Source organism: Micromys minutus (assembly GCF_963924665.1).
Source record: "Micromys minutus genome assembly, chromosome: 32".
Classification (NCBI taxonomy): domain Eukaryota; kingdom Metazoa; phylum Chordata; class Mammalia; order Rodentia; family Muridae; genus Micromys; species Micromys minutus.
The window spans coordinates 13859517-13882652 of record NC_137967.1 but is presented as its reverse complement, the minus strand read 5'-3'; the positions used below and the strand labels follow the sequence as shown (position 1 = coordinate 13882652).

The following is a 23136-nucleotide window of genomic DNA, read 5'->3' as shown; positions in this document are numbered from 1 at the left end:
CTCTTGCCCTCCCCAACTAGCAACTGAAACTAGAGCCCAGGCTGGAGGGGGGCCAGGGGGCGGCCCCCAGCCCTGGCCCGCTAGCTAGATTAACTCTCTCAGCAGCACGGCCCCAGGAGCGGCATGTGGCTGCATGTAGACTGGACTATGAGCACACACACACACACACACACACACACACACACACACACACACACACACACACAGAACCAGCTTCCAGATCAGGGCCAGAGAGTGTTTTCTGCTAGGCTTTCTGGGAATCAACCCAGCTGGGACCTAAGGTCACAGGGCCTAAGTGCTCACAAGGCCACTGACTTCTGACCTAGTGTTCTGCCACCCTTTGATAACTAGTTGTTTTTTTAAAAAAAATTTGCATGTGTGTTGTGCTGACTCAAATTCACCAGGAGTACCACACACACACACACACACACACACACACACACACACACACACTGGGCTATCTGTGCAGCGATATAGTTGGGCTATATTACAAGACTCAGGAAGCAGAGGCAGACGTTCAGGTGGAGAGTTCAAGGCCAGCCTGGCCTGCAGAACGAGTTTGAGGCCATCCTGAGCTACCTAGACACACATGCCTTCTCATGTAAAAAGGAAGATGTTGATGTGCCTCTGTCCACTTTTACACAGTTACACACTATCACACACAGCCCACAGGGACACATCCAATGACAGACTCACACCCGGGACTCCATTCCCATGCTACGAAGAGGCAAACTCACAGCCGAGGCCAAGGCAACGTGATCACACCAACAAATTGACCGTGGAGGCTCCCCTTCTGCGTGGCCATCTGCAATGTGCACACTGTGTGTGTGTGTGTGTGTGTGTGTGTGTGCCCCATGAACGGGCCACCGGGAAACTGGTACACAGTGAATACATGTGTATTCAGGGGGGCCACACTCTCCAAAGCCACAGATTTGCATTTCTTCTTGAAATCCCACCATGCCCTTAGCTCAGGTAGCCATTGGAGAAAACACTTCTGATGGTCTTCCAGGCCAGACGGCTTCACAGGCTCTAGAGACAGATAAACCAGGGGCCTGCATGGGTTTAAGATTCCTTGTTGTGTGACCTTGGGCTGCTCTTGATACCTCACTGTCCCTTTGGCTGTCCTGGACTACAAGATGGAGGTGACGTTAATACCCTATCTGTAACTCCTGGCCAGGGACAGAGGTCCATGAACTTGACCTTTTCTTATCATCTCCATTTTACAGACTGGTAAACTGAGGTCTAGGTAAGCAGAACTGATTTTCCTTAAATCGTCCTTGCCGGTCAGCCAAATGTCCCCAGCCTCAAAGAAGCAAACAGCAGCCCAGACACCATAGACACTGTCACTAGTCTTAGAGATCTGTGTCCCCTCCGTCTTCTCCTGTCCCAGTGTCCTTAGTTAAAGATAACCCTGGTGTTTACACAGTGACAGGGAGGGGAGACAGGCAGTTAGCCAGTTCCAGGCCAGTCCGGCCAGAGTGACTCTGAAGAGCTCACTGCCCCAGAGTATGAGAGCATCATGTTTTATCACTCTGTGACGCTAGGCCGATGATTTAGCCTCTCTGGGCCTCGGTTGTTCCTTCTGTAAAATGGAAAGAATTCCCCACCGAGGGAAGTGGTGTGTTTACCTAGAAAAATCCATGCAAAGAACGCGCCAGCGAGAACCCCGGTTTCTCTGCTTGTGGTTACGAAGTTACGGGGCCTTCATGTGGCAAACTGGAGTGAGAAGCTGCTGGCATGGTCCAGACCTTTCGCTGGTCCCTTTGTGGCTCCAGCCGAAAGCTCTCTAATTGTTCTCTCTAGTTTGTTTGGAGACAGGCTGTGACTGCGCACCCTGTTGCTGGGCCTCAGGCTCACTGTGTAGCTTGGTCTGGCTTAGTCTCCGACCTTTGACCTTTGCGCCTCATCTGGTGAAAACTGGAGCTACTGCTGCTGTCCCCACTCTGAACCTCTATCCGCGCGTCAGTGTATGGCTGGCGATGTGGCTTTATTAGCAGAGTGCTTACTTAGCACTCAGGGAGTCCTGGGCTTAGTCCTTGTCACCACATAGCCTGGTAGTGATAACAGAGGCCGAGGTGGGAGGGTGGGGAGATCTGGGTCATACTTGGTTATGTACCAAGCTCAAGGCTGCCCTAAGTTACGTGAAATCCCTTCTAAAAAGAGTTGCCCCCAAACTTGACTGAACCCCAAAGCTGTTTTGTTGGCTCGCCGAGCGAGCCCTTTCTTCAGTCTGGGGATGAATAGTGCGAATTATCCCATTGACAACCGAGGGAACGGGAGACCAGAGAGACTGAGGAACTCTACTGAGGCATCACAGCACTGGGCAGGACCCCAGATCTGTTTGGTGGCCGTCCTCCAACTGAGCCTCAGTGGCAAGAGGCTACATGTCTCTCAGCCTTCCAACCCCAGGCAACCAGGTGGTGGCTCCTAAGCTAGGACCAACTGGCCCTGTGGAGCTAATCATTTAGGAGTCTCACGCTTTGGTTCTCCACTTTAGGAGCCGGAACTGTAAACAGGGACGGCAATGCGCCACCTTACAGGGTCGTCGTGATGTCAATGAGCTAACTGGGGGAACATGGCGCACGCTCCAATGTGGTAGCACCTGTTATCCTAGCACTGGGGGAGGCTCAGCCAGGAGTCTGAGGGCTGCCTGGGCTACAAAATGAGTTCTGGACCAGTCTCAAAATCGAGAAAGCAAGCAAGGGAAAAAAAACCAACCTGGAGGGGCGAGGGAAGGACCAGGCTATTAGGTTGGGTTGTGTGTGAGCTACAGATTTTTCCTATTTAATGGAGGGAATCTGTCTTAGTTTCTAAGAGGATGAGAATAACCAGTTATCCACATGTCCTCAAATTCCAACCTCCTAAGAGAGGACACAGCGCAATACAGAGCGGCCCTGAGCCGGCTTCCTGGGGCTGTGAATTAGTCATGAGAACGACAGTGATGCTGGTGCTGAAGCTATAGGACAAAGATCGATAGGTTTGATGAGGGAGAGGTGGCTTTAGTGTTTGTATCCAGTCGTGGGTCTCAGCCCTCATAGGGTTAATTACAGGGATCTTCTGGAAGAGGTCTTTGGGGCAGGGCAGCTGTCCTACCGACGGTGGCCACCAGGGGGAGCAGGTGGACTGGTGCTGGCCTGGTGGTGCCTTGGTGAGTGGGTGGACCACACCCTCCGAGAGAAGGGGCTGGCCGGGAACAGCTAGGATATCCCCCATCCCCCAGTGGCTTCTCCTCCTAGCCCTCCCATCTGCAGTCTGCAGAGCCATCTGGTCTCCACCCTGGGGACATCCTTCCCACTCTTCCCAACTGGGGTTGAGTGGGGACTCTGATGAAGGGGTTGGCTGGGAGTGCTTAGGGTGGCAGCCTCGGCAGCCCCGCCCCCTCAAAGACCATTCAGTCCCTTTCCTGGGCCTTTTCTTCCGATGGCCTCTGACCTCCTCCTTCCTACCCTTCTTCTGGGCACATCCCAGGCCACAGCAAGTGAGACCAGCGTGGGAGGACACACAGAAAGTATTGGAAATTTGAAACGGGGCAGGGAGGTGAGAGTTACAGACGCCAGGCAGAGGGACCCAGACAGACAGACAGACAGACAGGCAGACAGACACACACACACACATCCCAGAGACCTACAGGCCAAACCAGGGAGACAAAGACAGAAAGACAGAGACCACAGAGGGTGGGAAACAGGATAATAGAAAGTTAGAAAAAGATATTGATAGAAAACCCCACATTCCAGATACAGGAAGAAAGGCTGGAGGAGGAAACAAGGCCAGCCAGCCGCAGGACAACGTGGTCAGCGGCAGGATGGAGGGGCATCCCACGGAGATGTAGTGGCTCAGGTCTGGCAGAGTGGAGACAGAGGGAGCCTGGGCTGGGGCAGGGGGCATGGGAGGGGCAGGCATTCTGTTGTTGCTGTTGGCCTGGATGGGGTCAGGAGTTGCCTGGAGTCCCCCCAAGGGAAAGTGTCCTTCACGCTGCTCCTGCTCCAAGGAGACCACCCTGTGTGAGGGCTCCCCCGAGCTGCCTGAGAGCTTCTCCACCACGCTGCTGTCACTGTGAGTGCCAGGCCCTGTGTGGGCCCAAAGGGAGGGAGGAGACCTGAGGCTCCAGGATTTGGGGTGGGGTGCCGAGGTCTCTGAGAATCTTGGACAACAAAGAATTCGGGGCTGTCTGAAAGATTTGGAAAGGTGCAGGTTGGGGGGAACGGTGGCAGCACTTAAAGTGTCATATCCAGGGGTTGGATGCTGCCAGGGATCTTGGCCACGTGGTGGGGGGGGATAGGAGACACCCCCCATAACAACATGGCAGGCCAGGATCTCTAGAGCAGCCAAGGCCTCTGATTTGAGAAAGGAGAATCTGAATGTATTTCTGCTCACTAATCTCTGCCCATGTCCCCAGCTCTCTCGTCAGGATGGGGGTCTCCAGGCTGAAGGCTGGAAGCTTCCTAAAGATGCCGTCACTGCACCTGCTGTGAGTGTGGTCTGGCTGGGTTCACAACACACTGCTTAACAGAATGGGTTTTCTCGCCTGGGAGTGGGCAAGTGTGTGTGTGTGTGTGTGTGTGTGTGTGTGGTGTGTGTGTGTGTATATATGCAAACGTGTGTGGTGTGTGTATGTATGCACACATGTGTGTGGTGTGTGTGTGCATACATGTGTGTGGGGGCATGTGCACATGTGTATGTGTGCATGTATGTGGGGGGTGCTCATATGTGTGTATGTGCATGCATGTGTGTGCACGTGTGTGTGTATATATGCACACATGTGTGTGGTGTGTATGTGCATGTGTATATGCATACATGTGTGGTGTGTGTATGTATGTACACATGTGTGTGGTGTGTGTGTGCATACATGTGTGTGGGGTGTGTGCACATATGTGTATGTGTGCATGTATGTGGCGGTGCTCATGTGTGTGCATGTGAGTGCACGTGTGTGTGTGTGTGTGTATGTGTGCACACATACACACATGGGGCTTTTCAGACACCTGTGAGGACGTGTGTCTATCATGCGTATTTGTGGAGGTGCCTGTGTTTGTTCAGATAGCCCCGTGCTTGCACGTGTGCCTTTGGGTTGGATGGGGGCTGAGTACATGGATAGATACAGGTCCGCAGCTCTGACAACACTGCCCCGTCCTCCCCGCAGCCTCTTCACATCCAACACCTTCTCTGTTATTGAGGGCGATGCCTTCATCGGCCTGTCTTACCTGCAGTACCTGTGAGTACAGCCTGAGGTTGGGAAAGGTGGGCTCGGAGGTGTGGGCGAGCCTCTCTGTGACTCCGGAGGAAGGGGGTGCGGGAGGACTAGGAGGAAGTCTGCACTGTGGGTAGCTCAGGTCGGAAGTAAAGCTCACCTCTGTATTTCAAAAGTTGCAGAGGAAGCTGGGCCTGGTGCCTCATGCCTGTCATCCCAGCTTTTCGGGAGGTTGAGGCAGGAGGATAGCTAATTTAAGGCCTGCTTGGGACCTGTCTCATAAGAAATAAAACACACTAAAAGACTAGAAGTATATCTCAGGAGAAGGCGCTCACCTAGCATGTGTGAGACCCCAGGTTTCAGTCCCGGCCCGGAAAACCAAGAGTCAACAGAGGGCCTGGAGAGCCAGACTTTATTGTCCTGATGCAGGGGGACTCCAGGAACGGGATGAGCAGAGAGGTCAGGATCAGGAATCATGTCAAATAACCGGGACACAACTTGAAGCTATGCAGTGACCATGTGGCAGCGGGGTTGTCAGGGCTGGATGGGATGGCAGAGGGGATAACTGTAGGATAGGGTTGCGGTGCTGCTGGTGGCCTGGTGACACTGGTGTGGATGGTGGTCTATAGGGCGTGGCCCTGGTTACTGATGGAAGGGAAATGGTGGTTCCATCGCTACTGATGGACTTTGAGGGATGTCGACCAAAATGGCTGCCACAATAGTGTTGGTGTTATTGGGACTTTCTACAAAGGTTTATGGATGAGGCTTGTGCTTGTGAAGATTACCAGCATAGGGGTATGTGCTTATGGTATGCATTGCTGTTGATTATGTCTGCAGCTGGAATGTTGGTAGGGGTTTTCTAGGTTTGTGGTTTGGGGGCCCTTTTCTATTTGTTTGTGCTGTTTGTTTTGTGGTGCTGGGATTGGAAACTGGGATCTTGGGTAAGCTAGGAAAGTAGTTCCATATCCTTCCCTGGGGGATTCTAGGCAGGGGCTCTACCACTGAGCCACGCCCCCAGCTCCTCACTGGGGGATTATAGTCAGGGGCTCTACCACTGAGCCACGCCCCCAGCCCCTCATTGGGGGATTCTAGGCAGGGGCTCTACCACTGAGCCATGCCCCCAGCCCCTCACTGGGGGATTCTAGGCAGGGGCTCTACCACTGAGCCACGCCCCCAGCCCCTCACTGGGGGATTCTAGGCAGGGGCTCTGCCACTGAGCCACGCCCTCAGCCCCTCACTGGGGATTCTAGGGAGGAGCTCTACCACTGAGCCACGCCCTCAGCCCCTCACTGGGGGATTCTAGGCAGGGGCTCTACCACTGAGCCACGTCTCAAGCTCCTCACTGAGGGATTCTAGGCAGGGGCTCTACCACTGAGCCACGCCCCCAGCCCCTCACTGGGGGATTCTAGGCAGGGGCTCTACCACTGAGCCACGTCTCAAGCTCCTCACTGAGGGATTCTAGGCAGGGGCTCTACCAGTGAACCAAGCCATATGCATAGACTGTCGCTGAGGGATTCTAGGTAAGCACTTTATCTCTGAGACATACCTCAGACCAGGTGGCATGCTTCTAGAAAATGTATTTACACTGAATTTAATTTTGGCGTGGGGTCACAGTGCATGGGCTGTGGCCCAGATATAAAAGTCAGAGGACAATCAGCAGCAGTAGATTCTTTTCTTCTACCACATGGTCCCAGGCATCAAACCTGGGGCAAACTGCCTCTACTGAACAGCGCCCCAGCCCTGTTGTGAGTTCTGATGATGCTGTTGGCTCTGCGTTTACCGAGAACGATGACAGTCCTGCTGCTGCGGGTCTCCATGAAAACCATAGTTGTCCTAGTGGTGATGGTGGATGGCGTGAATGTTGGTGGTGACGGTGATGCTGTCGGTTTGTAACAATGGTCGCAGTGCTGATGTCATGGCAGTGGTTGTGAAGGTGTGATATTGGGGACCCTGTCAGTGTTGTTGGTGTGGGGGTTGGTGACGGAGCGAGGTGACGGCGTGGTGCTGGGGTTAATGGCATTATGGGTACTGAGTTCAGCGATGATGAGAGGCGCACGCGCTGGGGTTGCCAGCTGTCGTACTGACTATATGCCACCGGTGTCCCGGCAGCCATGTTTATGATTAGCTTGACAATGACCAGACAGCCACAACCTTTGGCTACTGTGAGAGTGGCCCTGGTGAAGGGGTGGTTTCCTTGTGGTCACACAGGGTGAGAGAGGAGAAACCAGCCTTGCAGTGGTTTCCTAGGGCCAGTTTGTACAGCGCTGTGGGCCTCCCCTCACCCCACCCTCTCTCCACAGCTTCATCGAGGACAACAAGATTGGCTCCATCTCCAAGAACGCCCTGAGGGGACTTCGCTCACTGACCCACCTGTGTGTATATCCACAGTCCGGTCCTCCGCCATAGGCAGCCCGACCCAACCCTCAAGGCCAGAGCATCTCCTGGCTCTGGCTGACACTCTTTCTTCTCCCCGCTCCATCAGCAGTCTGGCTAACAACCACCTGGAGGCTCTACCCAGATTCCTGTTCCGAGGCTTGGAGACTCTGACTCATGTGTGAGTTCAGTCTCCGGGGAGGGGGAGGGGGAGGGGAAGGCTTGGGAATGCTTTGGTGGGGGGGGGGCGTCTGAGCCTTCTTGGGTAGCTGTCATCTGAGGGTGCCATCCTCAACCCTCAGGTGACTCGGCCTCTAAACCACAGAAACTGGGTCACAGCTTTCCTTCTGGATTCTCGCCCCAGGGACCTCCGCGGTAACCCGTTCCAGTGTGACTGCAGAGTCGTTTGGTTGCTACAGTGGATGCCTACGGTGAATGCCAGTGTGGGCACTGGGTCCTGTGCTGGCCCCTCTGCCCTGGCTCAAATACAGCTGAATCACCTTGACCCTAAGAAGTTCAAGTGTAAAGCCACAGGTGAAGGCTTCCGGCCCCTCCCCAACCCCCAGGGGTGGGAGGGACAGCAGGCCCTTAGATAGGAGGTAGGGGAGGCAGCCATAAGGTTCAGTTTCTTCTTTGGTAAAGCTGTAACCCCAGCTCTGTGGGAGGGGCCAATGCTGGGCAGGGTGTTTTTGGTTCTTTTGTTTTTGTTTCTGACAGGATCTCAATCCACAGACAAGTGTGGCATTGAATTTGTGATCCCCCTGCCTCCTCCACTGTGCCCTGGGAGTTGTAAGCAGGAATGACCACACTTTATCTCTGCATGGCTTTTGCTGCCAGTCCTGGAACAAGAGGCTATTTTTATTGTTGTTGTTATTGTTGTTTTTTCTTACATGTATGTGTGTCTGTCTGAGGACGGGTATGTGTGGTCAAACGCAGCTGCCCTCACAGGCCAGAGGTGTTGTTGGCTTTTGCAGCCGTAGACAGTAGTAAGCGGTTCTGACTGGGTTCTGGGAACCGAACTCCGGTTTTCTGCAAGAACTGCAAGTCCTCCTGACCCCGCACCATCTCTCCACCCTTATTGGTTGTTGCTTTTGTTTTGTTTTCTGAGACAGTGCTTCACTATGTAGCCCAAGAAGGCCTCAACACTTGCAGCAATCCTCTGGCCTCAGCCTCCCAGTGCAGGGGGAGTAGGCATACACCGTCACCCCTCCCTACAAGAGGCTGTAAGCATCCGTTTTTCAGAATCCCTTCTTTGCACCCATTTTGTGCTGGCAGCTGTGGGTACCTCCCGCTTGCCTTTCCACAAATACGCAGAACATATTATGATGCTTTTCTGAGTGCTAGGTCACACGGGTGGGGGGGGACCACCGTGACCCAGATGGCCCTGGGTCTTGCCTTCCCTGAGGCTACTGTTGAGGAAAAGTCAGGGAACTCAAAGAGTCCAGATCTGATCTCTCTGAAATGGAGAAGTGCAGGCAGAGGGTGGGTTGAGGTGGGAATTCGAAGCACAGGTGAAGCGTCAGGTTAGAACTTGGGAAGGCATGGCCTCTGAGGAAGCCCAGAGCCGGGACTAGGGAAGCAAGGAAGGGTTTAAACAGCAAGTAACACTTTAAAAAATAGTGTGTGTGTTGAGGGGCTGCGTATGTACTGTGGCACGTGTGCAGAGGACAGACACGTGGGGGCCGGTCTCTCCTTCCATCATATGGGTTCTGGGACTGCGCTCAGCTCCATCAGACTTGGTGGCAAGTGCTCTTACTTACTGAGCCATGTCAGCAGCCTGGGAAGAGGTGAGATTTAAGGGAAATTTTAAAAAGATTCTGCAGGGCAGGGTGGTTCATGCTTAGAATCCTGTATTACAAGGGCTGAGGTCAGGGGACTGTGAACTCGAGGCCAGATTGAGCTGTATAGTAAAGTCCCAGAGAGAGAGAGAGAGAGAGAGAGAGAGAGAGAGAGAAGAAGAAGAAGAAGAAGAAGAAGAAGAAGAAGAAGAAGAAGAAGAAGAAGAAGAAGAGGAGGAGGAGGAGGAGGAGGAGGAGGAGGAGGAGGAGAAGAGATTTCTTTTGTGTTAATGTCCCTGGTAATGACGCATACCTCTAATCCCAGCACACTCAGGGAGGCAGAGAAAGGCAGATCCCTGTGAGTTCAAGCCCAGCCTGGTCTACAGAGTGAGTCTCAGGACAGCCAGGGCTGCACAAAGAAGCTCTATCTCACCCCTGCCCCACAAAAGAATTCTCTGGGCTAGTAAGATGGTTCAGTAGGCTAGAGCACTTGCTACCAAGCTTCATGAGCTGGGTTCAGGCCCCAGAACTCATATGATGGAAGGAAAGAACCCGTTCCCATATGTGTGCTTCCTGACCACACATTCGTCACGCATGCAACCCTACACATGAACACAAATGGGACCAGATGAGCTGTCTGCATGGGTGGGGTAGCCCCTAGTTGATGCCTTTGTTTTTATGGTTCAAGCCAGGCTATGACCTCTCCAAGTGCTTTCAGAGGCAGCAAAAGGGAGGTGACAGAGGCTAGGTCGAGGACATTATGGTCACACAATGAGGTGAATGTCACACTTCGTGTTTGTTGAAAACTTGATCATGATATCTTGAGAGTGTGTTAGTAGGAATGCTGGAACATTCTAGCTAGGCTGCTCAATGGTTGTCTCCCTGCTTCATGGAAAAAGTGGTGTGTGTGTGTGTGTGTGTGTGTGTGTATGAGAGAGAGAGACAGAGACAGAGGGACAGAGACACTAGGGATTAAGCTATGAGTCTTTCACATGTTAGGCAAGTATTCTACCACTGAGCCACGCCCCCAGCCCCTCACTGGGGGATTCTAGGCAGGGGACTTGTACCACTGAGCTGCATACATCTCCAGCCTCTTTTTCCTTTCTCATTTTAGATAGGGTTTCTATTAAGTGGCTCAGACTATTCTGACTCCTGTACCCCAGACAAGCCTTGAACCTTCAATTCTCAGGCCTCATTCTCTTGAGTGGCTGGGTTGACAGCTTGTCTTCTGTGCCCCAGCTCCAGGTGGGGAGAATGAAGGTCGTTGCTAGCTGGTTGGTTACCTGGGCCCTTTAGCCTCACGTTCTCATGGTAACAGGCTGTCACAACAGTGCTGTTGTAAAGTTAGTTGAGTAACTAAACACGTCATTTGCTTTGTCTCGTGGTTTTGAGACAGGGTCACACTGTGTAGCTCAGGCTGGCCAGCAACCAGAGATCCTCCTGCCTCAGCTTCCCAAGGCTGCGCAGTCACAAGCATGTGCCACAACGTCTAACTAAAGCAGTTTCCGAGGGACGGTTTGGTGATGCCATACAGCATTTGGAAAGAAAGATTTTTGAGTTTCTGAGAGTTGAGGCATCTATGCAGAGAAAGGTTCCGTTCTGTAGGTCCCCGTGTGGGGAACACTATATGAATTCATAATTCAAAGATGTGCTAACCAAAGCTCAGCAATGAGATCCTCTGCCCACCCCTAGGCACCCCTGACTCTCTTGCTGCCCCTAGAACTGTCCTGGCTCCAGACTGTTGGGGAGTCGGCACTGAGCGTGGAGTCCTTCTCCTATCAGGGGGAGCCTCACATAGTCCTGGCACAGCCCTTCGCTGGCCGTTGCCTGATCCTGGTGTGGGACTACAGCCTGCAGCGCTTCAGGCCCGAGGAAGAGCTGTCTGGTGAGCGTCCCTCTTGTCCTGGCCTCTTCCCTCCGTTCTCAGGCTGCCACCGAGCCTGACCTGTGTCCCACTCTCCCTTACAGCGCCCTCAGTGGTGTCCTGCAAGCCTCTGGTGCTGGGTCCACGCCTCTTCATACTGGCTGCTCGCCTGTGGGGAGGCTCACAGCTGTGGTCGCGGTCCAGCCCCGACCTGCGTCTGACCCCTGTGCAGGTCCTAGCCCCTCAGCGGCTGCTGAGACCCAATGATGCCGAGCTCCTGTGGCTGGATGGCCAGCCCTGCTTCGTGGTGGCTGATGCCTCCAAGGCTGGCAGCACCACGCTGCTGTGTCGTGATGGGCCGGGCTTCTACCCACGCCAGAGCCTGCACGCCTGGCACCGCGACACCGATGCGGAGGCCCTGGAGCTGGATGGCCGACCACACCTGCTGCTTGCTTCCGCCTCCCAAAGGCCTGTGCTCTTTCACTGGTTTGGCGGCCGCTTCGAGAGGCGGACAGACATCCCAGAAGCAGAGGATGTCTATGCTACAAAACACTTCCAGGCCGGAGGAGACGTGTTCCTGTGCCTCACACGATACATTGGGGACTCCATGGTGAGGCCGGGGGCAGGCAGTGGAAGCCAGGCCTGATCCCAGAAGCTGAACCGTCATTTGGCAGGGGGCTGGGCCACTGTTTCAGCACGTCCCCTTACTGGTGAATTCCAGGAATGGGTTCCACCATTGAGCCTCACCCACAACCAATCCATGAAGAACTCTAGGCAAGCAAGCCCCACTAAGCCACGCCCCCAGCCCCTTTCTAGTGAATTCCAGGCTTAAACGCTGCTGGCCGGTGAACCACACTCTCAACCCTCACTGGTGAATTCTAAGCAAGCGCTTGCCTGCTAAATTGTACGAGGCAGAGACTCAGCTGGGATCTTAATATATATAGTCCAGGCTGGCTTCAGTCTCATGATTCCCCTGCCTCAGCCCTGTGCTGGCACAACAGGAGTATACCAACATGACGTGCTCTGAGATTCTGAATTTAGTCTGCTAAGCTTGGCCCTGTCTCTCTAGAACATCCCAGGATGTTAGTTAACTCCATCCATACCCTTCCTGTTGGGACAGGTTGAGCTGGTGTTAGGGCTTTCTCATCACCTCCAGGATTATCTTTCCTTTTGTTAAGATTTATTTATTTATTATATATGGGTACACTGTGGCTGTCTACATACCAGAAGAGGGCATCAGATCCCATTACAGATGGTTGTGAGCCACCGTGTGGTTGCTGGGATTTGAACTCAGGACCTCTGGAAGAGCAGTCAGTGCTCCTAACCACTGAGCCATCTCTCCAGCCCCAGGATTATCTTTTCAGAGTAAGGCACAGTCAGGGACAATCCCCCACCCCACCCCACAACTCAATTTTTCGAGGGGTCTCCAGGAGGGAGCAACAGAGTTTAGAATGAGAATCAGGGATCAATCAGTCAGGAGACGGGAGGATGTGGAAGGAGGGTCAGGGTGTGGCCAGAACAGATAGAATAAGCACTTGACTTACGACAAGTGTGTGAGGTAGAGAGAAAAGTCTAGAACAATGCCCTGCTCCAAGCAGGCAAATATTAACTGCTGGGCATAGTGCTGGTGTCGCAGAGACTTGTCACCTCAGTACCAGGGAGGCTGACGCAGAGAGATCAGGCGAGCAAGACTCCCGCAAAACAGTGGAGGGGCTATGGGTAAAGCGAGAACCTACAGGCTCATGTGACGCATCCACCAGAGCATCTAGGATGACAAGTTTCCTGTCTCATGACCCAGAGTCTAACTAGCTCCCGAATCCTGCAGGTCATGCGCTGGGACGGCTCCATGTTCCGTCTGCTGCAGCAGCTTCCGTCCCGAGGTTCCCACGTCTTCCAGCCACTACTAATCGCCAGCGACCAGTTGGCCATCCTGGGCAGCGACTTCGCCTTCAGCCAAGTCTTCCGCTTTGAGCCCAGTAAAGGGATCCTGGAGCCATTACAGGAGTTGGGCCCACCGGCCTTGGTAGCCCCCCGAGCCTTTGGCCAAGTCACCGTAGCAGGAAGACGCTTTCTATTTGCAGCGTGCTTCAAGGGCCCCACGCAGATCTACCAGCACCACGAGTTGGATCTCAGTGCCTGAGGCTGGGAAAGACCCCGGAAGTAGCTGTGGGGCTTGCAAGAGCATTCTGGGACTTGGGTAACCTCTCCGGCCTGGCCTCCTGGCTGTCACAGCCAGTCTTGTGTGATACAAACCGCAAGCCAAGCGCATCAGCCTGGGTTAGGCTTAGCCCACCTTTTGGAGGATCTGTACCTTTGGGACATTTGGGAGGTCTCTTTACTTCCAACTATGTTTAGGGCCCCTCTAGTCTGAAGCCATATTTGGGCAAAGGACAGATGTCCCCATAGACAACATCTTGGGAGTTCATTCTGGAACACAGCTTGGAGCTGAGATACAGAAACCAAAAGGGCAATCTGGGAGCTCCAAGAAGTCTAGACGCCCTGCCCTCAACGAGCCCCCTCCCCCATATAAAGAGAGAGCATTCCTTTCCACTCAAACCCTATCTGGCCAATGGCTTTCGTGGAGGAGTATGCGTCTCTGTGACGTCACAGTTGCTGGGCAATTCCTTGGCCTAGTACTTTGCTGCCTGTGCGCGCGTCTGCTTCCGAGGGCTGATTGCTTTTACGCATGTGCAGTCAAAGCGAAGCAGCGAAGTTGAAGTCTAGAGGCGTAGCAGAGAGCACTGGGTACCCCGTTCCAGAATGTGACAGGGGCAAGAGCAGAGAGTGTATGAATTCAATAAATGCCCTGCGCGCCCAACCTGCCCGCTCCGTGGGCTCAAGGCGGGAGCCTTTTGTTGAGTGGCAGGTGACTCATGACCCTGCATGGGAAGCTGGGCAAAAAATTTTGCTCGGAAAGGCATTTTCTGGGGTGGCACATGGGAATCATTCTGGAGGCCTTGAGGGATACTGAGGAGTCTCAGGAGAGCTAGGGGGTCATTGGGGGATCTCACACTGTGTGGCCGCTGTTGGACTATCAGCGGTGTCCTGGGAACTTACAGGTCTCGCAGGAACAGCTAGTGATTGGAAAGGTCGCGGGAAAAAGTGCGGTCATCTCAACATGAAGGAGGAGACCACTGCAGGGGTATGGGGGGGCAGCTAAAGTATCTGGGTGGCCCCAACATGGTGTGGTGACCCTACTATATAGTTATTCTCAGTGTCAACCAGTGTACCCACGCTGCATGCGATTAGGGTTTTCACTCGTGGAAGTGTCCCTAGTTTGCCACTAGAACTTAAGTGGCACAGGATAAGGCCCACCATAGGCCATGGTGTGCAGGTCTAAGCATGATTCCGCCGCCAGTTCCTGCACACCAGTGCCCGCCCCATCAAGGCTACAAGGCTCACCCCAGCATCTGCCCACCTCCTCCCTGCCCGCGGCCGCACTCCAAGCTCCACACAGAGTCTCTGGCTCACCTGAGCGTGATATAAAATCATTTTATAGTAAAAACTAAACAAAGAGCCTGCTATCGCGAGGGGTAAGATGAGGCTTGGGTAAGGCAGTGTCAGGAGAGGAGGGGACCAGACATCTTTGGAGTTCAAGCCCACCTCCCGAGCCAGGACCTGTGCTCTTTTAACTTGGTCCATCTTCAGCAGTTGTGAGCAGAACCTGCGAGAGGGAATAGGGTTCATTTGCAAGCGTTCCTTCTCCCACTCTGGCTTCCACTTGTGACCGTTATCCCACGTGCCACCCCCAGCCGTCCTAAGTGTCATACCTGGTGTGATGAGAGGTGGCCCATCTCCTGGACGGTGACTAAGGAAATAAATGAGATTAATATCCAAATAAATCCTCTCCTGTTTCTCCTCTCCCTCAGGGCTAAGACAATCTCAGATTGTCCAGACAAGTTTCTTGGCTGGTTTCCCACTGTATGTCTGTGCAAAGCTCAACGTACCAATAAGGACCAAAGCTCTCTCGGGATGATTTGCCATGGATAAGCCCAGGAGACCTCAGGGCAGAGCACCCAGGCCTGAACACTTTGCACAAGGCTTATCCATTTTTTGAGCATGCCCAGAACCCATCTCACCTGGGTTTCTGGCTGAACTTGCATTTGCATTTGCCGCCTGCAGGAGAGAGGTATGATCAGAGGAAAGAACAGGAAGCCCCTTCCCTGCCCCGTCTCTTCCAGAGTCCCCAAGTACTCACTCATAAGGACTATGATGCCCAGGGCACAGAGAATCCCTGCACAGATGAGCCCCCCGACTCTGAGGCTGTGCCAATCTGAGAGGGAGACAAAGGGGACCTTAAAGTTAGCCCAGCTCCTCTATCTCCCAACTCGCTCAACCGCAGTAAAAGAGAAAAGCAAAACCCGGCCCCGTTGTGCAAGCATTTCAGTTCATATCCAAAGCGAACAAGATATCCCCATGTCCATCCAGGGGCGGAGAAGCCATCTGAGGGAGGATGGGAGTCAAGAGGGTGGGTCTTTAGAGACAGTGGTCAGGCAAGGGCTCTCTGAGGAGGTCCCATTGGACCAGAGATCTGCAGGAAGGCAGATGTGGCCCTGAAGGAGGAAAATGGTCCAGGAAGAAGGACCAGTAGGTGCTAAAGTCCTGAGCTGGAACAGGGGTGAGGGTCAATGGAGAAGAGGGGGCGGGGTAAAGGGCAAGGGGGCGGGATAAAGGGCAAGGGGCGGGGTAAAGGACAAGGGGGCGGGATAAAGGACAAGGGGGCGGGGTAAAGAGCAAGGGGGCGGGGTAAAGAGCGAGGGGGCGGGGTAAAGAGCAAGGGGGCGGGGTAAAGGGCAGCTCCTGGCGGAAGTTGGAAACAGAAGTTGGGGTATAGAATTCCCTTTCTTCTCCGAAAAGATTTTCATAACCAGCCTTCTGGTGGTTGATCGAAACTAACATCTCTTGTGGACTGGACTCAGGTCATGTCTGTGTGTATATTTAATTCCTCCTCAAAGCTAATTCCTTTCACCTCTCTGGATGCTCAGTGACCCAACTCAAACCCTCTCCTACCCTGGCCCCTGGGTCACTGTGAACTGTCAGCCATCCTCCAGTGGGACCTTTGGCACAAACTACTGTGCAGGATGGGAAAGAAGCAAAGCGAGGACTCGGTTCTTACCATAGTAGAAAGGGCTATCTTTATCTGCAAAGAGAAAGGACACAACATGAATCTAAGACAGTAATGGTCTTGGGAAAGTGGGGTCGGGATGGGCTCTGACTCACCTTCGGGGTCATTGGCATCCAAAGCAGGCAGGCCTGAAGGGACAAAGAGGAACAGGTTATAACTAAAGTGGCCTTAGCAGAGTCCTCAGCAGGATCCAGGAAGGTTTGTTGCCTGGGAGAAAAATGTTCTATGGGAAACAACCCCACCTCACAGTATACAGGATCTAACCTCTGGCTAGTCCTACCTGGATGTGCACCTTCATGAAGACACTGGCTCACCCACCCCTCTCTCTGAGACGTGCCACCGGAAACAGTGTTTCCAGTCCCGGGGCTGGGCCACGCCTCCTGCTAGCAGCTGATGGCTCCTGCCCCCAGCCCTGCTCACAAACCACTCTGCTGGCCCCACCGCAGCTATACCCCACAGTTATCGGGTCTTCTGACCTTTGAAATGACTCACAGTCAGCCGCTTGAATGCAGGCCCACGTTCCCTTCCCCAAACAGAAGGCTACTTGTGCCCAAAGAATGGTAAAGTTAAAAAGTGGTCTAAATGGGTGGGGGGGGTGCCGGAGAGAGGTGGCTCAGTGGTTAAGAGCAAGGACTGCTCTGGCAGAGGACACAGGTTCCGTTTGCAGCATCCACGTGCTGGTTCACAACCACCTGGAACTCCAGTTCCAGGGGACCCGACGCCCCCTTCTGACCTCCACAGTTAGCAAGCACAGACGTGCAGGCAACACAATCATACACAGAATTTGAATAGAAAAGAAGGTGGCTTGCTCTTGAGGAACCCCACCCACAGTTGTCCTCTGGCTGCCACATGCAGAAGTACACATATGCACGCCCAGGAACGAGCACAGTCATGCACACGAAAGAAGAGGCAGGGCGGGGTAAGGAGGGAGAAAAGCAGGACAAGAGTAAAAGGAAGAACTCAATTCTGGCTGAAACCTCATCTGGTTTCTTTCCAGGTCTGAGTTCTGCTAAAGGGAGAAAAACAATGCTTAATTATATTTAGACACACATGCTTGGGGCCAGCTCTACCCAGACCCTGGTCACCACCGCTCAGACGTTAACTCCTTTAAGCCTCACACAGCCCCTGTGACTAAGTGACAGATGGGGAAACTGAGGCACGAGGTACTCGGGTTACTTGCTCCGTCACTGCTAACCTCCCAGTTGCTTGTGGGATGGCAGTGTAGGGGAGGCCAGAACACACAGCTCAACAGTACCACACTGAGCCTTCTGTTTGGTGCCTCTGAAGATTAAATGGCATCTCCCAGTGGGAACAGAGGTGGGGGGGGAGGGAGGAAGAGATAGAGGGGAGCAAGAGAGCAATAGAAGAAAGAATGAGAGAGAGGAGAGAGAGGAGAGAGAGAATGAGAGAGAGAGAATGAGAGAGAGAGAGGAAGAGAGAGAGAGAGAGAGAGAGAGAGAGAGAGAGAGAGAGAGAGAGAACGAGAGAGAGGGTGGTTTTGAGACCAGATACTCACCTACTAGAAGGACCAGCAGGCTCAGAGCAACCTCTTGCATGTCAAAGCGTTGACCTAGAGGAATCCAGAGAGCAGGCCTAACCTTAGCAGGGTGACCAGGACGGAGAGCTTTGTACTTCTGTCCCACCTGTTGCTCACCAGGAACACAGCCCAGGGTACACGTGGGAAGGCTTGGCAGAGAACCTGCAGCTCACTTAGCTGAGAGATAAGAAGCCCCAAAGTCAAGTGGGGGCTGGGCCAGCACTCAGGTTCCACGAAGGAACAGGTCCTATGTACAAAGAGACCACTTTCCTGACAGTGGTACTAGGTTTTACTGTGGATGGATTTTCCCCTTGAAGAGATGAGGTAGAAAAGTGTTTTGCTATGTCCAGGCTGGCCTTGAATTTGCCATCCCCCTGCCTCAGCTCTCCAAGGGCTAGGATTACAGGTGTGCAGCATCGAACCCAGCTTGTCTTCATCTTACAGATGGGAAAATGGAGGCTTTGAGACATGGAAGTTGACGTCCAGAAAGCAGGATGTAAACAATGCTTCTTTCCCAACTAGCTGTTCATAACTCAGAACCGTGAGGGCCTCGGGGTGTTTTGGAGAAGAGGGTGCCAGGAGCCAGGTGGCAAGAGGCCTGGGTTCTGGGAGTGGCTCCCACAGACAAATTGGAGCCTGCCCGGCTCTGCCCACACACTGCAGGCTGCTAGCTGAGGCCTGAGCTGACTCCCTGGGCTGCTGGGTGCCTGCGTGTGTAGGAGAAACAATGTCAAGCTTGGGGGATATGTCCAGAGGGGGCTCTGGCTGTTGCCTCGCCTCCGTCTTCTGCCCCACCCCTGGGTCCAGTGTTTGCTCCCCACCCCAGCCCTCACCCTGCTCAGCCTCTGCTTAGTCCTCATCCCAGCCCTGTCGGAACTACAGGTTCCCCAGAGAGGCTGACTTAGCTCAGAGCTCCTTTCCACACAGTCCTGGCTGTGGCCGTCTGCCTTTCTATCACCCTGTAATAGGTCCTGCCGTATGTGGACCTCCTCCCCTGCTTGCCCTGCTGAACTGTCCTGAGCTCACGGGCACGTGCCACTACAGCTTTTTCAGCCACACCAAAGCACACACTTAGAAGGGGACGGAGTCATCAGCCACCAGTGGTGCAGGGGAGACCCACAAGCTCACACAGACTCCCCCACTTCCCTGGGACCGATCCCAGAGGCCGAGAAATCCTTGAGCTTCTTTATTAATCTAAATCAGTGCAGGCTTGTCATTCAACCTTCTAGGGAAGCTGAGGCAGGAGAAATTGTACTTCAAAGCCAACCTGGGATACAGGCTAAGTGCAAGGCCAGACTGAACAATTTAGTGAGATATTGTCACAAACTAAAAAGTTTTTTTTTTTAAAGATAGGAGATGCTGCTCAGTGGTAGAGCCCCTGCCTAGAATCCCCTAGTGAGGGGCTGGGGGCATGGCTCAGTGGTAGAGCCCCTGCCTAGAATCCCCTAGTGAGGGGCTGGGGGCGTGGCTCAGTGGTAGAGCCCCTGCCTAGAATCCCCTAGTGAGGGGCTGGGGGCGTGGCTCAGCGGTAGAGCCCCTGCCTAGAATCCTCCAGTGAGGGGCTGGGGGCGTGGCTAAGTGGTAGAGCCCCTGCCTAGAATCCTCCAGTGAGGGGCTGGAGGCTTGCTTAGTCTGCTCTTCAGGGTCTGGACTTAATACTTATTACACACACACACACACACACACACACACACACACACACACACACACATCCTGGACTCATTAGATTAGACCTATTTCCCATAGTTGATTTGGGGACTATTTCCCAGTTGTCTAGGGCCCCAGCAAGCTTTGGGGAGCTTGAGTAGTTGATGAAGCTGGCACCGTCATTGTCCCACACGGCTGTCACGTGGGAATTCATCCTAATGAATGCTGCACGCTCTGTCAACATGGCTGCCGGGTCTCACCTCACACTTCTCCCTGCAGACTCCTCCAAGGCCCCAAAGGACCACAATCCCCCTTTACCACAAAACCAACCAAAATTTGGGAGCCTGGGCAGGGGCGGGGGATGACAGATGGCTCATTTACAGTCCCTCCTTTCTCTGCAGTCTGAACCCTGGTGTTTGTAGGGCTGGGAGGGGGGCCGGAAACAGCCCTCTATCCTCAGTGTCCAGTCCTGCTGGTGCGGTGTTCTAAAGAGAGCCTGCCTGCTTCTGCGCGAGCCACAGTGGGAGGCATCGCAGAGAGACACGGGCTTGCTTGGAACACTAACCCCCCTCATCCACTTCCTGCCGGTGCTAGTTGCTATCTCCTGCCCTCTGTGCCCTCCCCTCCTCCCGGATGGTCCATGGTCATATCTGCAGGGGTGGGGTGCATACACCCTTATCATGGGAGTCTCCATCTCCAGGTCCCACTTGGCAGCTTTCCTAGACCGGACCTCATCTCTCTCCTGGTTCTCTTTCATTCTCCGTGCACCCCGATACCTGGCCACCCAGACACACACCTCCATCTGCTTCCTCCCCTAAGGTACTTAAATTACTCTTCATCTACTCAATTGCCTCTAGATTACCCCCCTACTCTTGCCCACCGAGAAACCCTTAATCGTGGTGCTATGGTATAACCACTTCCTGTCCACCCTGACACCCCAACTCTGTTTAGATACCTCAGGTAAACCCGGACTTCTCAGACCTGCTCCACAGGCTTCCCCAATATCACTATGAATACCAGGTGGGTCACTCCAGTCCCACAGAGGTGGACCATCGGGGACAATCAGCTGACAGGGGATGGTAGTCTCCTGTCCCCATCAAAGAATCTGGAAGCTGGAAGGCTTTAGGGGTCTTTAACCCCTGTTTCTGTGTAGCAGGTACACTCAAAGGAGAGTCAGGGAGAGTGGGGGAGCAGAGGCAAAGGCTCTGGGAGGAAAGAGCCCCCAGGGCCACTCACCTGAGTAGCTCCAAGAGCTGAGAGGTGGTTCCGGAGAAAGCAGAGTGTGGACTCACCAAGCCGGAGCTGCCTTTATCCACACTGCCACGCCCTGAGCAAACCTGGGCAGGCAGGCACAAGTCAGGTCTCCCTGAGGCGAGGGACGCCCCCACTCCATTCCTCCCTTAAAGAGACAGTTCTACCCATTCTCTAGCTATAGTGTAGCCTCAGGTGAAGTGGAAGGGGATGAGGGTGGGCTGGGGGTTGACATCTTAAAGGAGGGAATACCGGTGTGTCTGATCTCCTAAACATCAAAGGAGACCCAGAAGGAGGGAGATTCTGGGGTCCTTAATGACAGACCATCTTCCTGGAGTGATGCAGAAAAAGTGAAATATCCATGTACCCCTTCTCTGATTTAGGGTGCAGTGGGGATGGGTCTTTTTGTTTGTTTGTTTGTTTGTTTGTTTGAGACAAGGTCTTACTACGTAGCTCTGGCTGGCCTGGGAGCTCACATTGTAGACCAGGCTGGATTTGATCTTATCAACTTCCATCCATCTCTGTCTCCCCAGACTGGGATTTAAAGTACCACCAATTGTGATCATTTGGAGATGGGCCCGGGGGCATTTATAGGAAACTAAGACCCACTCTCTATCCTGAGTTTCTTGTTGGCAGGGGTTAATAAAAGATATGGATACGGGACTGGAGAGATGGCTCAGTGGTTAAGAGCACTGACAGCTCTTCCAGAGGTCCTGAGTTCAATTCCCAGCAACCACATGGTGTCTCACAACCATCTGTAATGGGATCCGATGCCCTCTTCTAGTGTGTCTGAAGACAGCTACAGTGTACTCATATATAATAAATAAATCTTCTTTAAAAAAGATACGGATCCAGCCGGATTTGAAATAGAAAGGAGAGACCCACGTGGTGAGTAGAGGTGGGGTGTGCTGGTTCTTGGGGTTCACACACCAGGCCCGAACTGGCTTTCTATGTTTCTCCAGGGATGAGGAGCTGATGGGTGGATACTCAATCTACGGGGTGGGTGTAGGTGTGGATGTGAAGGTTGCCTTCCTCCTCTGCAGATGAACCCCCTGTGCTCTGCAAGCCCCCTCCCTTCCCTGTCCTTCCGCCTGGGATCTTTACAAGCTCCTACATGGTCCCCGTTGGACGTGCCCCCTCCCCCGAAATTCTGCCTCCTCACACAGAAGGACTTTTGTCTGGGGGCTGGATAGAGAACAAGGCACCATTGAGTGTCTGGCAGAGGATTGGGGTCACAGGGAGGGGCAGGGCCAGGAGAGGGGTGGCTTCTATTCGGCCACCAGCTGGACTCCAGACGACCCCCAACGCCATAGTGAAGGCAGTAGGGGTGGAGACCCAGAGGCACCAGGCTTGGGAGAGGCTGCTGTTGTGGGTGTGGAGAGGAGAATTTAAGGGAACTTAGGGTCAAGGGTCTTCGGGGCAAGGAAAAAGACTCCCCACTTCCCACCAAGGCCTCCCTCCTTCACGTAGCTCAGTTATGTGTTCCCTGTGGTAACTCCTGATCTAGCCGGGACAAGGCGTCCTGCCTCCCATAAAGGAGCGGACCTCTCCCTCGGGGCAGTACCAAAGCAAGAAACACAGCTAGAGATTAAAAACAGGACAGGCCTGGCAGAGGTCTGGCTAGAGATGGAGGGAAGAGAATCCCAGGTCCCCTTAGGGTATTTTTATAACTTTCCACATCTTCCCGAAGCTTGACTGTCCCTGGAAAAAACAACTAAAACCCTCGGTGGTCCTAAGTGTAGGATAGGTCGCCCTCTGCTGGAAATCATAGGAACTACATGTATCGGAGAGCAGGCTTGGGGGCCCGGGGTGTGGTGGGGGGTGTGGGAAAGCTTTGGTCTCTGCCCTTCACCCTTCTTTGATGTGCACCCAGATGCTAAAGGGACCAGGTGAGAACTGTGAGTAAATCGTGAGGCAGGACGAGTGTGAGAATGGTGACCTTGTCTAAGATGAGTGGTACACTGAGGTCAGACGTAAGCAAATCTTCAGGCACCCTTGATAAGGGACCAAAGCTAGGTGTGTGTATGTCCGAGTGCATGCGTGTGTGTGTATGTCCGCGTGCATGCGTGTGTGTGTGTATGTCCGCGTGCATGTGTGTGTGTGTGTGTGGGGGTGATGTCATTGTCACTGTGGTGGAGAGACAGTGTATGTATGTGCTATGTATATGTGTGTTGTGTATATGTGTGTGTATATATGTGGTGTGTATGTGTGTGTATACTTGTATCGGGATAAAAATATTCCCAGAGAGTCATGCTTATGTTTGGAGGGGACCTGGAAGAAGACAGAGGAGAAACTGGAAATTCCACTCCTACTTGGAAATTTACATACTGAAAATGTACTGTTTCTTAAAGGCTTGGGGTGGGGACTGGGGAGAGG

General features: G+C 53.5%; 2 protein-coding genes across 2 annotated transcripts; one reads left to right on the top strand and one right to left on the bottom strand.

Annotated features, from left to right (window-relative positions):
- The first annotated feature begins 3434 nt into the window (after positions 1-3434).
- LGI4 (leucine rich repeat LGI family member 4) lies at positions 3435-14554 on the top strand. The gene is made up of 10 exons (XM_080909046.1): positions 3435-3537; positions 3735-4053; positions 4397-4468; positions 5138-5209; positions 7486-7557; positions 7668-7739; positions 7923-8092; positions 11057-11221; positions 11305-11810; positions 13026-14554. The coding sequence occupies exons 2-10, from the start codon at positions 3884-3886 to the stop codon at positions 13338-13340; spliced, it is 1614 nt and encodes a 537-aa protein (XP_080765172.1). The 5' UTR covers positions 3435-3537; positions 3735-3883; the 3' UTR covers positions 13341-14554.
- Positions 14555-14676: 122 nt separating this feature from the next.
- Positions 14677-20822, bottom strand: FXYD3 (FXYD domain containing ion transport regulator 3). Its single transcript, XM_080909048.1, has 8 exons — positions 20746-20822; positions 17842-17895; positions 16421-16453; positions 16317-16340; positions 15399-15473; positions 15280-15316; positions 14971-15008; positions 14677-14864 (listed from the first exon to the last, which is right to left on the bottom strand). The coding sequence occupies exons 2-8, from the start codon at positions 17879-17881 to the stop codon at positions 14845-14847; spliced, it is 267 nt and encodes an 88-aa protein (XP_080765174.1). The 5' UTR covers positions 17882-17895; positions 20746-20822; the 3' UTR covers positions 14677-14844.
- Positions 20823-23136: the final 2314 nt, after the last annotated feature.